Source organism: Miniopterus schreibersii (assembly GCF_964146895.1).
Source record: "Miniopterus schreibersii genome assembly, chromosome: 9".
NCBI lineage: Eukaryota > Metazoa > Chordata > Mammalia > Chiroptera > Miniopteridae > Miniopterus > Miniopterus schreibersii.
The window spans coordinates 39,138,717-39,153,458 of record NC_138118.1 but is presented as its reverse complement, the minus strand read 5'-3'; the positions used below and the strand labels follow the sequence as shown (position 1 = coordinate 39,153,458).

Below are 14,742 nucleotides of genomic sequence, written 5' to 3'. Positions count from 1 at the left end.
CCAACAGCAGGCACTCAGTCCACAGGTCAAACCATTTTTCTGTGTGTTTGAAGTCTTCCTGCCATTCTATTTGTAGGTGTCAGAGGAAATAAAAGAGAGCATACCTGTGGGTGGGTAACTGTGTGCACAATGAGCTGCCTCCAGTGGCATGTGGAGGAAGCTGCATGGGCTGGAATCCAATGGGAAATCTCTGGACAACCATTCATAAAATAAAATAAGCCTGCAAGTCTGTTTCTTTGCGTATAGGCCATACAGCTAGAAATGGTAGTTGGCCATAGGTGAAGACAGCATATGTATCACAAATAGAAACATGTTAAGAAGAATGGGACAGTAGTCTAATTTAATGTTAGTTATTCACATTCTACAATTTTTTACTTATATATAAAATCGCAGAACATGTGCATAGACTGTAATTCTCCAGGAACCAAAATTCCAGTAGTTATGGATTTAAAGGGCTAAAGCACTGCATAGGCATCTATGCTATAAAACAAGGACAAATGTGACAGTCGCTGTTTGGTCAAGTGTCATGAATGACCCATTATAATAGGAATAGTAATGATCCTCACATATCATGGGGCAAGTTTAATAATGCCCAACAAATGATGGGTTGCCATGTCCTCTCCCTACAAGAAACTCTCCCCCAAAAGAATATATGTTCATATATGTATATATATCCACACACACATGTTGAGTATATATGTGATATACATATATACCTACACATATATTAAATTTTACAGCTAATTCATACAGGTTAAATGCTTGTGGAATGAAGGAGAGAATGAAGGATTATGGAAATAGAATAAAATACCCAAGTACTTCAGTCAACTAGCCTAAATGTTCTTGATCTTAAAGATGGGTCAACACCCGAGTTTCAGGATGTATATGGAGTTTGCCATCAGCCTTTCATTTTAGGTTGTTTAGATAAACAACCCCTCTCATTTAGGCCAGAAACTCTAGTCTTACTTAAATAAAATCATGAATAAAATTAATTTATATTCAGATTTTTTTTCTTCAATAAAAAAACTTCTCATAGGGTTGCTGTGGGGGGAAAATCAAACTTTATTCCAATTTGATATTCTGTATAAGTTTTTGCAAAATATTATATTTCTAAATAGCAGCAAGGCCATAAATTTAGGATAGGCTGTTAAGCTTTGGTTCTTAAAGGAAAGAAACCAAAATCAAACATTTTTTGATTTTTGAGAAGAATAAGTTAAATGTGAAATAAAAGTACAGACAACCTCACAAATACAGCATTTTACACAAGGTAAATACTCAATACATGTTGGATGGATAGAGAGATGAATGAGTGAATGAATGCACATACAGGTGGATGATGGGACTGGGTTTTCACTTGTCTCAAGCTGAGCAGAGAAGGATTTTTCGTTTTTCAGAAATCAGTAACAGAGCTACTTAATGGGTCAAATGGAATTTTAATTCCACAGTGGCCAACAGAGCATCTAAGTTCTAGGTATATAATGAGTGAACCATATTACATATTGTTGATATAAAATATAAAGAACTAGGGGAGAGAGACTGCTTTACCACATAAACTTGAAGGTGGAAACTCAAAACTCACATGCAGAGCCTGAAGGAGGAGCCTTCTCTGGAAGATATGAAAACATGAAGCAGTACCACCCAGCATCAGATTTTACACAAACCCATTGCTGGACTTACAGTTGTTACGGATTTTGAGCATGTTATTTAGTTAATTCCCTTCTGTCTCAAAACCCAAATACAGAATGAACAGCACATGGAGAATATTCTAATGAATAAATAGTACATGGAGTATTTTCTCAAACTACTGTTTGAACTTGTAGAGATTTCAAAGGGCTTTCAATATTTTACTCATTTAAATACTCACAACAAGGTATTGTAAATCCTCATTTTTAGATATTGAAGGTACCATCAAATAGATCCTGAAATGTACAACCCATATTGACCATCTTATGTCAGAGGAACCAAATTCAGTCTTAGTTGAGAGACTGTGACATACTGTATGACAAATATAATGGGTGACAAAGCCAGGATGAAAACCCAAGAAGTCTGAGTCAGTGGGTTGTACACATTCTATATACCAGAGCTGTTATAAAAGACAGAATGCTTACACATAAATTTTATCCAGTAAAATTTGAATGGCAAAATATATCAAATCACATGAATATCTTTGAATATTTTTAAAAGCCTGGGCCCATGACTTACAATTAAAGCAGATGGATGTTTACATAAGGCATACTTGACAGTTTCTTTAAAGATGCATATTTCTTCTCTAACAATCTCACAAGCAGAGGTTATAGAAGGGTGATGTTGAGAGGTGGTGATTATTCAACAACACATTTGGCAACCCCTTACATGGATGTCCAGGCTAAGGAGCTAGATTTTAAAATTAAACAAAACATCTATCCTGGTTCATCCTGAGCACTCAGTTTAGTATTGGCCCAGTGACCATACAACCAGATCCTACAGAGCAGGTTTGTTTTCACATAATTTGCACCTAGCTCACATAAAAATATTTTTACTTTTCACATTCCAGATTAATTTGGGAAACATCATCACTATATTACAAGTCACTGACAATTTTCAATGCTAGTTTATTCTAAATCTCCAAGCCAGTTAGTCCCCATATAGGTTAATCTTCCGGCTCTTCTAACAAGGACAAGATTCAGGGTGGACCCTGGCAGTCATAGCTAGTGCTTCTGGCTGTGTATTTAATATATTGGGCTGACTTAATCTAGAGCAAATTTCTATAAAAGGTGCCACTTCCTCTTCAGTGCAGAGAAACCCCAGAGTAGAGTGCCCTGGAGCTGGTTGAAGGTGCTGAATACACCCTGTGTAAGATCTGAGGTCCCCATCAAAATGGCCTCAGATTCATCCTTAAAACTGATACAACCAGGAGAATGAATGACAGAAAGCCAGACTGACATATCCCTGGGTGTAATGTCAACCTCTGAGCTAAATTGAGAGCTGAGGTGACATTCCAGGAGAGCTTCCATTTACCACATTCACCTGTTATTTCCATTTCCCCTGCTCAACCAGAAAAGCATACAGGGGTGGGCAAATGTAGGTCTACAGTTGTGAGTATGCAAAACACAGAATTCATTCTTGTATTTTTTAATCAAAACCTACCTTTTTCCCTCCCATATATCCTTTTAAGAAGAGGAACTGTTCCAACAGTGGGAAAAAAACCTCAAGAGTTTAAGACAGAAACTTTGGTATTAGAAAAAAAAGATAGCATCAGCTTTTTAATTAATTCAAAACATCTCATAAGCACCATCTAATGAACTCTCTCAATGTGTGAAGTCACACAAGTGGTAATCAGGGTAAAACAAATATTTGTCCACTGGTGAGCCCTTCTTTGGATGGCAAGACTTTTGTGGACTTGAGACCCATGGGTCAAAACCATAATAATACATTTTGCCATCTGATTTTATGGATAAGAACACTAATATAAAGAAAGCCAAGCAGCTTATCTCCAGAAATCAACAATTACACAATGTGATACTGATTTCTCCTCCTTGGGCCTTTGTCCAATAAACCATTACACTGTTTAAATTTCACAAGAAATCTATCTTACCAGTTCTATAAGTAGATCCATGAAAAAGACAAGAGTGGTAAAAGTGAAAGGAGGAAGAAGGAATTCAGTCTCTGGTGTAATGAATGTCTGTGTGGGGCCTCATGGAAGCCATTGGGCTCAGTGGGGCAGGCACCCACCTCTGTGAGTTTTAGAATGAAGTTTGATATCAACACTGCTTAGTGTGCAGGAGTAAGAGTCCACAGCTTTTTTTGCAACTCTGGTTATTGTCAATGATCTGGCAAAAAACAACCTGCACAATCACACACACAGATTTAGTTCCTGGTCTCAAGGAACTGGTAAGGAGACAAACAATAAAAACAGCAGGGAAAGAGGGAGAAATAAGATAGAATGGATTTACATAAAATTCAGTCCAAGTAATAAGTCTGCCTGGTACTGCACTCTAAATCTGATGGTAGTGCAGGCCTTGGGACTGGAGTAGGTGAGGGAAATCCTTCCAGATTAAAGACCTACCTCTCACTTGCTGGTTAACTGAACTGATTCCCATTGATCTAGAAATGAGGCTAATATAAAGCAACAATTTTACTTCCCACAGGGGCTACTTAGCTTACTCAGAGAAAAACTATCCCCCCAACTCCAGACTGCACTGTTCACCCCAGCCCATTGGCACCCAGATGTTTGCCACTTGCTATATATGGTGGGGTTTGGGTGGGGGAGGGCACGGACTGGGTGTCTGACCAGGATCCCCTCCCTTCTGGCCCACTGGTCTTACACAAGTGGTAGAGCAAGGTTTCTATGTGGTGGAACCTGGTGAATAATAATGGTAGATGAATTAAAAAGACTGACATGCTGTGGAGGATGCCATGCCCAGACCTGGTCATAATCGAGCCACAGAGAAGGCCTCTGTATGTGGGGTCAGTGGATACGTTGCCTCAGAATCACCTGTGGTACTTGTTAAAAGTGCACATCCCTGGACCCCAGGTAACTCTTACACCTGACAAATTAAGCAAACCACCTTTCCAAAAAGCCATACTGTTAACAAGGAAAGTCCCTGGCTTCCATTCTTTCACCCTTGGTTTTGGACCTCCACTGCCCACACTTGTAATTCGGCCAAGCCCCTCTTCCTTCTCTTGGAGAGAGGCCAGGCACTCTTTCACTGTGCCATTTTGTACAAGTGCGCCTCTCTGTTGTAAACCAGCGTGTTTCAACTATTATTTTACTATAGACCTCCCATCCCTACCCCCAATCTCACAAGGAGACTTTTTATACATTTTTTTAATCTTAATTGCCCTCCTTCCCCCATGAAATGTTAATTACCACAGATATACTGAACCCCTGTTCTATTTATATACTGTGGCTTTTTGGGAGGCCACAACCATTGTACTATCTGAGACTTTTCTACCTTCCCCACCACCACCCAGAACCATTCTTGCCTTGGGAATGCAAAACAGGCTCAGCAAGGAAGCAGGGCCTGAGAAGGGCTTGGAGATGATGAGGATGAGCTGAAGGGGCAGCCAGAATCAGTTCTAGCTGACCGGTTGTTTCCAGGTTCAAATATAGCTTTGGTGCACCCAAATCTTCTAACATTTCAAAAGAACATGAAAAATCTAGATTTTTCTTTAGAAACCTCCCAGTTTTTAAATGTTGACAAGTAATTAAAACAATGTGTAAGTACTAGAAAAGCTGAGTTTTATTTGCAGGCTGCTCATTTGCAACTTCTGCTCTAGGAATTTTTTAAAGGAAGAAATGAGAGAAGGGCTCCCAGGCTGCTGTGTGTAGATGTAACCTCCTGGAATCCTTAGCCAATCCTTCAAGCTGCGCCAGGCTGTGGCGATTTTTAAATCCTTGAAAAATTGGCCCTTGGGATGCAAATATTTATTTTTTTTCATGATAACAAGAGTGTCTAAAGCCCTGAGCCCAGAAAAGCAACATAGTCCACCACAATCCTTAGACAAGTGCTCAAACTTACTGACATGGATGAGTTATTGTGCAGACTGAGGAAGAGAAAAACCTCACCGAGTCCTAGGAATGAGGTGAAGGACAATACTGTCACAGGCAGGGAGAATGACTTCGCTCCAGGCAGGATCAAGTAGCACTTTGAAATCTTCCACCATCCACAACCCATGCTGTCTCCAGCTTGGCACTGCTTTCATTTATCCAGGGATCAGTAGCCAGGGGAGGAAAGTTTCATTCTCCAGCTGCTGTGTCACTTCCCTTGGTAAGTCCTTAATTGACCGAGTTATCTGGCACCAAAGGAGCCTTCCTGTGGTAGGTATTTTTTTATTATGTGCCCTTTCAGGGGCAATGGTGTCTGTGTCAGTAAACTGCTTTGTGGGGGTGGCATATCTTCATAGCTTCATAAGCACGCTCTTTTGAAGGGTTAATGTGAACATAAGAAATTGGGCAGTGTTACCATCTGTTACCCTGGCTGCATTGATGACTGCATGAAGGAAAAACACAAAATGCTATTTTCTTCAAGGGTAATTTTTAGACCTAAAGATTCCAATTAAGACATTTCAAATAGAAACCTTTCCAATTTTATATATTTGTACAATATTTCAACATATTTATGGGCAAAATGGAGTTGCCTCCCCCATAGCAGGTATCTTCCTGCTCTGGCTATTTGTTCAGCTCTAAGGAACATGTTCTTGTTTTGTGGAAGTGTCAGTGTGGGCAACCTGTGGTTTCATCTGGGATAGAAATATCTTGAAGGGTAATTTGTGGAGGTATAGTGAGTTGAGGATGCAGGCTTTGGTGCCTCACCTGGGAGACAAAGGGAACATCATGCAAGGCTGGTTTCCCCACTGTTCTGCTATTAAAGAGGGCCATTTTCCCATAAACCATAATAAGCAGATATTACTCTGATGTGTGCTGACCTATTGATCCTATTTTTAAAAACATCTCTACAGATCCTCAAACAGCAACGGGTGAGGTGGATGGGGTTAATCTGGAGGAGATCCGAGAATTTGCCAAAGCTTTTAAAATCCGGCGCCTGTCCCTTGGCCTGACCCAGACTCAGGTGGGACAGGCTCTCAGTGCTACAGAGGGCCCTGCGTACAGCCAGTCGGCCATCTGCAGGTAACCCGTGCCCGCATGCTGTCACCTCTCCTGGCTGGCCTGGGCCTCATTTGTCCTTTCAACTCAGCTTTGATTCTTCGGGTGGGCAAAGCTGGAGGGGTAAAGTGTGGGAACAAACATTGGGGTGGCTATATGTTGAAATTGGTGATATTGATGGAAATTAAGCTGCTAACGCAGATTTGCGGGCCTGGCTTGATAACTCCTATCAACTCACAAAGAACCTCCAAGGCAGTTTCATTGGAAATATACTATCCCACCCTCCTATACAGCTGACAGCCAGTGTCTCCTGTCTGCAGATGGGTGTCCTATGCAAATGTAAAGCTGCCAGTCCCAGTTGCTGTTAATGCTCCCACCATTTATGTTAAGGGATGGCTATCAGGATTTTCCAAGAAAACTCACCTTAAAAAAAAAAATGTAACCACCTTGTGACCTTGAAGGAATTTTTTTATGTACCTTCTCAAACACAAGTTTAAAAGCACATTGTAAAAAAGAAGCAGCTGCTTTACATGGTTCAAAAAAGGCTACTGAAAATCTGGCCTAATCTTGTCCCCTTCAAAAAAATATTTTTTAAAATAAATAAAATGACAGAATCCAGCCTTGGTTGTGTTCAAGTTGATCTGGGTCAAGCCGCCAGAAGCAAACCCGTGCATGCATGTGTGTGTTGCACTAATCTCCTGTTTATGCATGAGGTAACAAAGGCACTTCTGTAAGAGCTTTTTCCTCTTGGGCAATGCCTTATGAGTCCTCCTCCATCAGGAAAAGCCAAGAAACCAACTCTAAACTTATTTAAGTGGATTTTGTTCTTGGTGATCCATGAAATGCTGTCTTTTTATCTGCTCTTTATACTTTTAATGTATTCCCCAAAGGACAGAAGTGTACTTTTCCTGCAGTTTAAGACTAAGGTTATAAATAACATCAGTATGGGGTAGTAGCTTGCAGCTTACATTTTGCTCAATGATTTTCCATAAAACCCATTGATTGTTGTTAAATACAAAAAGCTCCATAGGATCCTCTCACTTCTATGGCCTCCCCTACTGTTTTTTCTTATAAGATACCTCCCTGTAGAAAATAACCTTTATTCAGTCTGTCTACACAAGGATACTACTGCTGGGAAATTTGTTTCAAAGCTTGTGCATGTTATTCCAAACAATATGTACAGAAGCATCAACACTAACAAGCAGCATCAATGATAAGAATACTGTTGCTCCCTGTTGGGAAACATTAATTTTGCTTCATCTTGACAGCCTTGTGATACAGGCAGCCACAGGTTTTTAAGTTGTTGCCAATTTGCTATTGTTACTAAAGTCCTCTTTGGCTTATTTTTAGTCCTAAAATCTGATTTCCTTCTATTGGTTTAAGTGGTAATGTTTTCACTGACATAGGTAGTGTTTCTTGGGCATTCGCAATCAAATATGTTGATTTCTAAAGTCTCCTACAGAGGAGGCCAAAAAAGCTATGGCTGAAATAAGAAGAGACCTTGAGAATTCACTGTATAAAAGAATATGTCAGATGCCTTGCCTCTTTGGCCTTTCTGTAGCTTCTAGTATTTCAGTGAGGTAATTTTAGTAGCTCACTACCATGAAAAGGAAAAAAAAAAAAAGAAAGAAAGTTCTTGAAAGAAACCAAAATCTGACATAGAAACAATTCAAGTTAATTTAAAGGTGAAAAAGAAATCTGCATTTGATCCTGCATACCCAGGTGTCACTTCTCCCCTCTTAGCTGCAGGGACTCCCAGGTGCTGTTTTGATAAGTCCTTCCTTATTAGAGACACAGAGGAAAAAACACCACCAATACACTGGACACCCTATCATAAGCTTTCTCCCTGTGCCAAGGTGCTGTAAAGCCTGTTGTTATACTATCAGGAGTTTGAGCTTTAGGGCTTTTATAGTGAATGGTGGCAATTAACAGGACAATGAGAGCTCTGGGGAAGCTTGCCACAAGTGATGAGCTCATTAAACAACATTAAAGATTTGTTCATTTTGTATTGAAAGCAAAATGTACTTCTTCCCTCTTGACCAGTACTGGAAGTTGTTTTATTTTTTTATAAAATAAACAAATAATTCCTCAAACTATGCTTGGAAGTGAATGCTGTAAGAATCACATTAAAATGTGATACTATTTGCTCTGTTTATCACAACATAAGCTATCGAAAATGCAGGTCCAAAAATAAGATAATGGCACGTAAAGGAAGTTTATCCTTTTGTGTCCTTTTGCAAGCATCCTTATAAAACATACTCTGACTGACTAAAGCAGGTTCATTTTAGCTCTATGAAAACAGATTATTGTAATAAGATGCACTCTGTAGTCAAATGGTTGTTTTTCAATAGCACTGAACTTTAAAAGAGAGAGGAAAATTCTATGTATCCAACATTGTTGTACTGGAGGGTTGTGAACTTGGATTTAGAACAAACAAACACAAGGAATTGGTATGTTTTTCTATTTTATTGAAAATGAGTATAAGTTTCATACCAGGATGACCTGTTAAAACACTTAAATAATTTTGTCCAAGATGCTTCCTATTTTTTAAAGTCAGTGTAGCAAAGAATTGCTGATAGCAATTGATATACAGAAGGCCTCATTTACAGAAAATAATATTCAAGCACAGTCTGCAGATAGCACATATTAAGCATAGCCTGATGCCTGGTGCAAAAGTACACTTATGCTGGACAGGGTTTGGACGGCACAAGGTGGCTGTCGCACATCCGGGGATGGGTGTTCACAGTAATTACAATATGTCCAGCTGTTTGAGTCCAGCAGTAAAGTAGCAACAGGACATATTTTACCTGAAAAAGGAACATGTTGTTGACTTGTATATGGTGCAAATTGTTTGTTACCTGAGGATTGGGACTGGAAGAGAGAGACAGACTGAGAGAAAGAGGAGAGACATTAAAATAAGACATAAACAGAGATGAAAGGAGAGCTGTAAAAGAAACTTGTCCTAGTTGCCATCACTATTATAATAGATGTAATATTTCTATAGTCAAATCAATGGGGAAGTTAAGGAAAACCAAATGTAAAACATAAAAATAATCATTTTAAATGAAAGAAAAAGACAGCTGTTGTCATTGATGTCACTTTCTGGTGTTAATTTTTACCTTAGGAGTCTGAAGATTGAGAAAGTGGTGTCTGATTAAAATAAAAGCTTGTATCTCACGAGTTTACAGGAAAAAGATCTAGGAGTTGTTCTGTTTCTGTTGTGAAGGCTTGTGTGTTGCGCTGTCTCCACCTTCCTCGCCCTGATCTGTGTTTGTGGGGGGCGGGGGGCTGCATGCGCTGGCATGAAGCATGCAGGGAGGGTGGGTGCTGGCTTGAGCGGGGACAGCTACCTTGCAGCTGGCTGATAGTCTGGAGTGAATTCGCTCTGCCAGTCAGTCAGGCAGGCAGGCAGGAGGCCCACCCTGGCAGGGGACTCAGTTTAAGACTGTTCTTTCTCAATTTTCCCCCCAGACACACCATCCTGAGAAGCCACTTTTTCCTACCACAGGAAGCCCAAGAGAACACTATAGCTAGCAGTCTGACAGCCAAACTGAACCCTGGCCTTTTGTATCCTGCCAGGTTTGAAAAGCTGGACATCACCCCTAAAAGTGCCCAGAAGATCAAGCCGGTGCTTGAGCGGTGGATGGCTGAGGCTGAGGCCCGCCATCGAGCAGGCATGCAGAACCTGACCGAGTTTATCGGGAGTGAACCATCCAAAAAGCGCAAGCGGCGCACCTCCTTCACACCCCAGGCCCTTGAGATCCTCAATGCCCACTTTGAGAAGAACACACACCCCTCCGGGCAAGAAATGACCGAAATTGCCGAAAAGCTGAACTATGACCGGGAAGTAGTTAGAGTTTGGTTCTGCAATAAGAGGCAAGCCCTGAAGAACACAATTAAACGCTTAAAACAGCACGAGCCTGCCACAGCCACCCCCCTGGAGCCCTTAACAGACTCTCTTGAAGAACATTCCTAAAGGGATATTCACCTAGAATCAGAAGCAAATTCCACAGAAACTAAACTCCATCCCTGGGACTCCACCAATAAACAAACAAAGGAACAAACAATAAATTAAAAATAAAATTTAAAAATAGCCCTACTCCTCCTCCTTGGAAGTAGAAGACTAAGAAAACTACCAAGTGGACAGAATGGTTTATACATGTCCATTGGTTTTCCAAAAAAAAAAACAAATTTAAACAAGAAGTGCACCACACTGCAGGTGTGTGTGGTAGGATAGTTCCCTCCCCCACCTGTTTCCCCAAAGCCAGTTTTTTAATGGACTAAAAGTGAACCAAATAACCACATACATTTTCTGTATATTATGAAAATGTGAACACATTTTAAGGAAAAAGAAAAACAAAACTAAACCAAAAAAAACAAACAAAACACCCAGTAAAAACTTTGATCTGTTCAAAGCAAATACAAGCCTGCCACCTGGAGGAGAGACTGCATTCCTTCAGGTTCTAAGTGCTGATTCATTATGAAACCTATTAACCAAAGTCATAGCAAATGCGGTCGTCAGTCTGCTCTTCTCTGCGTGTCAAATTGTGTTACGAATTTTTACGTTTGTACTTAACAGAAAACTAGGAAGCCTGATTCTCCCATCTTTCCAGCCTGTTGTCACCACTTCTGGAGTGGGTGCCATTGTCGATGCCGTTCTGAGAAGCTTGCTATTTGTTTTTACTTTGGCTGGACAGGGTTCTTTTTTCTTTTTTTTTTTCTTTGTTGCTGGGAGAGGAGGCATCCTGGATTGTGTGCCAAAGCATTTGTTGCTTTCTTCTCACTATGACTTGTGGGTTTGAAAAAAGAAAATGGAGCTTGCATTTCTCTTTTTTCCTCCATTTTCCATCTCCCTTATACGTGGTCTCCAGTTTGCTGGATCCAAGGCCACAGAGTGGAAACAGTGTCTTTTCCACCCAGATCCCAGTGAAATGCAAGAGAGACTCTAAAATAACTAGGGCTTTGCTCGATGAACTGTCAACAATAGCATAAGCTGTAATTGTGCTCACTGTCCACACCAGAGCTTGGGATTTTTTTTCTCAGTCTGTTGGCCAAGTACATGGAGAGCTGATCAAAACTAATTTTGTAATATAAACAAACATAAGCTGCACATTTGGTTCAATACTTACATCTATGTTATGCTTCTGTGCAAACCAATTTCTCTCAGAAGTCTGATAGCCAAAGAAATGTCTCAAGATTTCAGCCAAAATACACACATAGCATGCACACACCCACATAAACACAAGCAAAGAAAACAGGCCAAAAAGAAAGAGATAGTGACTGGATCTTTAAAGGCCTTCATGTATCCTGTAAATCCCATCTTTTCTGCTACTACTTTCATTCCAGTAGCAATGGCAGACTTTCGGGGGGTGGGGGGGTGGCGGGGGGCAATTGTTTTTGGAATATTTAAATGGAGCAGAAAGTTGGCAAATTTAAACAACTGGAATTGGGCTCTGAGGTCTCCAGAGGAAAAGAAGTTTTAACAATGAAGTGCCTCCTCTCAAAGGAAAAATACAGAGTGGCTTGTCTAACACGTCAGAATAGCCTTCACTATTAAAACTTAGGGACTATTTCATTTTTCAAAATAAGTTACTCAAAAGATCTGTGGGCCAAAATAACCTAATAAGCCAGAAGGAAAGTGAGAAGGGAGGATGGTTGTGCAGGTGAGCATTTGGAACCTGTGGTTGGTATTTTCTACAGGTATAGGCAAAAGGTGTTCAGTTAAAGGAGCAGGGGAAATAAAACCATCAATATGCCTGCTGTTAAAATGTAAATATTTCTGAATAATTCATTAATAAGCATGCTCATGTACTCTCTACAAGTAAATTGTAAAAGAAAAAAGAGAAAGCCCACCTCAAGTTGCCCAGCTGATTAGAAATGACATCTTGCCTCCCTGATAAGGGTTTGAGTCTCTTCTGGTGACCCCTTTGCTGGTTGTGTAAATGCAATTGTATAAGTGTCCCCCTCCTTCCAGGTGATTCATGAAGCAATCAGGAGATCACCAACAAGGAAACTCTAAAAGAAAAATCCTGGAAGTAGAAGCAGTCACTTACAAAGGTGTTTCCATTTTGCCCGTCTGATGCTAATTGGACCAAAGCTAATTTGATCTTCAATGGCAACGACATCATGGTACCTCTTTCACCACCTCAAAAACCGTACAAAAACCCAGGAATCCAAAAGTGTATTGATGAGATTATGTATTCTCCAAGACCTGCTCCAGATTCCATCAAGAAAAGCTCCCAAAGAAAAATTAACAAGATAACATGATGAATGCTAAATGTTTAAAAATATGCTAGCAGCAGTTACATAAGCCTGCTCAGTTTGGGGACCTGTAATTGAGAAGATATAACTAGGACAGTGAAGATATAAAATAAAAGTAGTCTTCCAGAATGAAATATATTTATCCCACAGTCGTAAACCCATTCATGTGCAGTGATTTTTTTTATAGTTTTATAATTTTGTATTGTTTTATAAGTTATTTATACAGTGTTGTAATGCTTCTTATATTAATTTTTTACAGATAAATTTTTTGCTACAAGGCATAAAAAGGTGCCTAAACAGATTCTTAAGAAAATAAATTTTACTGTGTATACAAATCTTCAGGACCACACCTGTTGCTTAATTTTATTACAACATATCTTATTTCCACTTGTAAACAACTTCATATGCCAATAGTATTTGTGTGTTTTTATGTTTTCATGAACTGAAGATTAAGGTTGCCATTAACAAAACATAAAAGCCACTTTGGATATATGTGATTGTATTTCAAGCTTCAATATTTTTCTTACATATTTTTAAATTATTGCAATCTTCATTTTCTTGTTTGATGAAAAAGAGAAACAACTGATGTTATATTTTACACTTGTTTGTGGGAGTTTTTTTCAACCAAAAGACATTTTGAACAGTTGAGATTTTAATTGCATTGCAAGGTTTTGGTTTCTTTATATTGTAATCACATAAATACACATGTTGTCGCCCGCACGTGCGCGAGCACACACACACACACACACCAAAAGAGAGAACAAAAAGGCAAAAGGAGCTAGAAAAAGAAAAAAAAAATGAACAAGTAGAGGCATATCAAAGAACTCAAGCTATAACCAAAAAGAAATTGTAAAATGCCTTTGCTCATCTTCTCTATGCTGGACCAAAGCTCAGTATTTGTAGGTATATGCACATTGTATAGATATGGCTAAATGTTGCTGACAATCTCGCAATACTAAACTGTTCCTATTTTAAGAAAAAAATAAGAAATACAAACTGTTCATCAGTGTTTTACCTCAGCAGTCTACTTGTACCCAGTTAAAGACCAAGCTTTAAAAAAATGGAGAAAAAGGAAATTGATTTTTACGTAAATGTTTGACTGTAAAATCTGTTTGGATAACATTTTGTAATGAGTTTTTTTGTCATGTGATTTGCTTGTCTTCAACTTGAAAGTACTTGAGGCACATTTGTTTAATTGTTGTTAAAGTGATTTTTTTGTCCTACATGCTGTGATCTAGACTGGTCACCAGGGTCACTGATGAGGCACCACAAAGGAGCTGCTTCTCCATGCCTAGAGCAGGCAGAAGGCTGGAGGGCTGGAAAACAGACTGGGTTGTTTTGAAAAATCATCATGATGAGATTAACATGATGGACTTGTGACCAAGAAGCCAAACTGGATATTTAAAAGCTCCTTACTTGCTCTGACATTGAAACCAAAGTTGATTTATCTGCACAGGTTGCTTAACATTGAACAAAACAAAACAAACAAACAAACAAACAAAAAAACCTGACAAAACTGTTAATCTAGAGCAATATCTGTATGATCAGTAAAGCTGCACTTTGTGTATTTCTTAACAGCTTCAGATCTGTCACTTTTAATTTTTACCATAAAAAATAAAGAATTGTTTGACATGATCTTCTAGGCTAAATGTGTCTTGAACTCATATATGTCATTAAAATTGTAAGCATGTAAATAAGCATGTGTTACAATCCCAGATGTTAAAGAAAAGAAGAGGTTAATATTATTTTAAACAAAATACTTTATGAATTAGGATTCCTTTGGTTGCAAGTAACAGAAATCCAACACAAACTTAGTTAAACAAAAAGAGACTATGTTGTTTCACTTAACTGGGAAGTCTGATTGAGGACCTCAAGAGCAGCTGGATACAGTGGTT

General features: G+C 39.2%; 1 protein-coding gene across 1 annotated transcript in view; it reads left to right on the top strand.

Annotated features, from left to right (window-relative positions):
- The window catches only part of POU6F2 (POU class 6 homeobox 2), a gene marked incomplete at its 5' end in the record, with an annotated part of 540,881 nt that extends 529,955 nt beyond the window's left edge, over positions 1-10,926 (top strand). The window contains 2 exons of the mRNA XM_081147129.1: positions 6,442-6,610; positions 10,058-10,926. Coding sequence (XP_081003255.1) covers positions 6,442-6,610; positions 10,058-10,562 — 674 coding nt within the window. The 3' untranslated portion in view covers positions 10,563-10,926. The remainder of the gene's footprint in view (positions 1-6,441; positions 6,611-10,057) is intronic.
- Between the last annotated feature and the right edge of the window lie 3,816 nt (positions 10,927-14,742).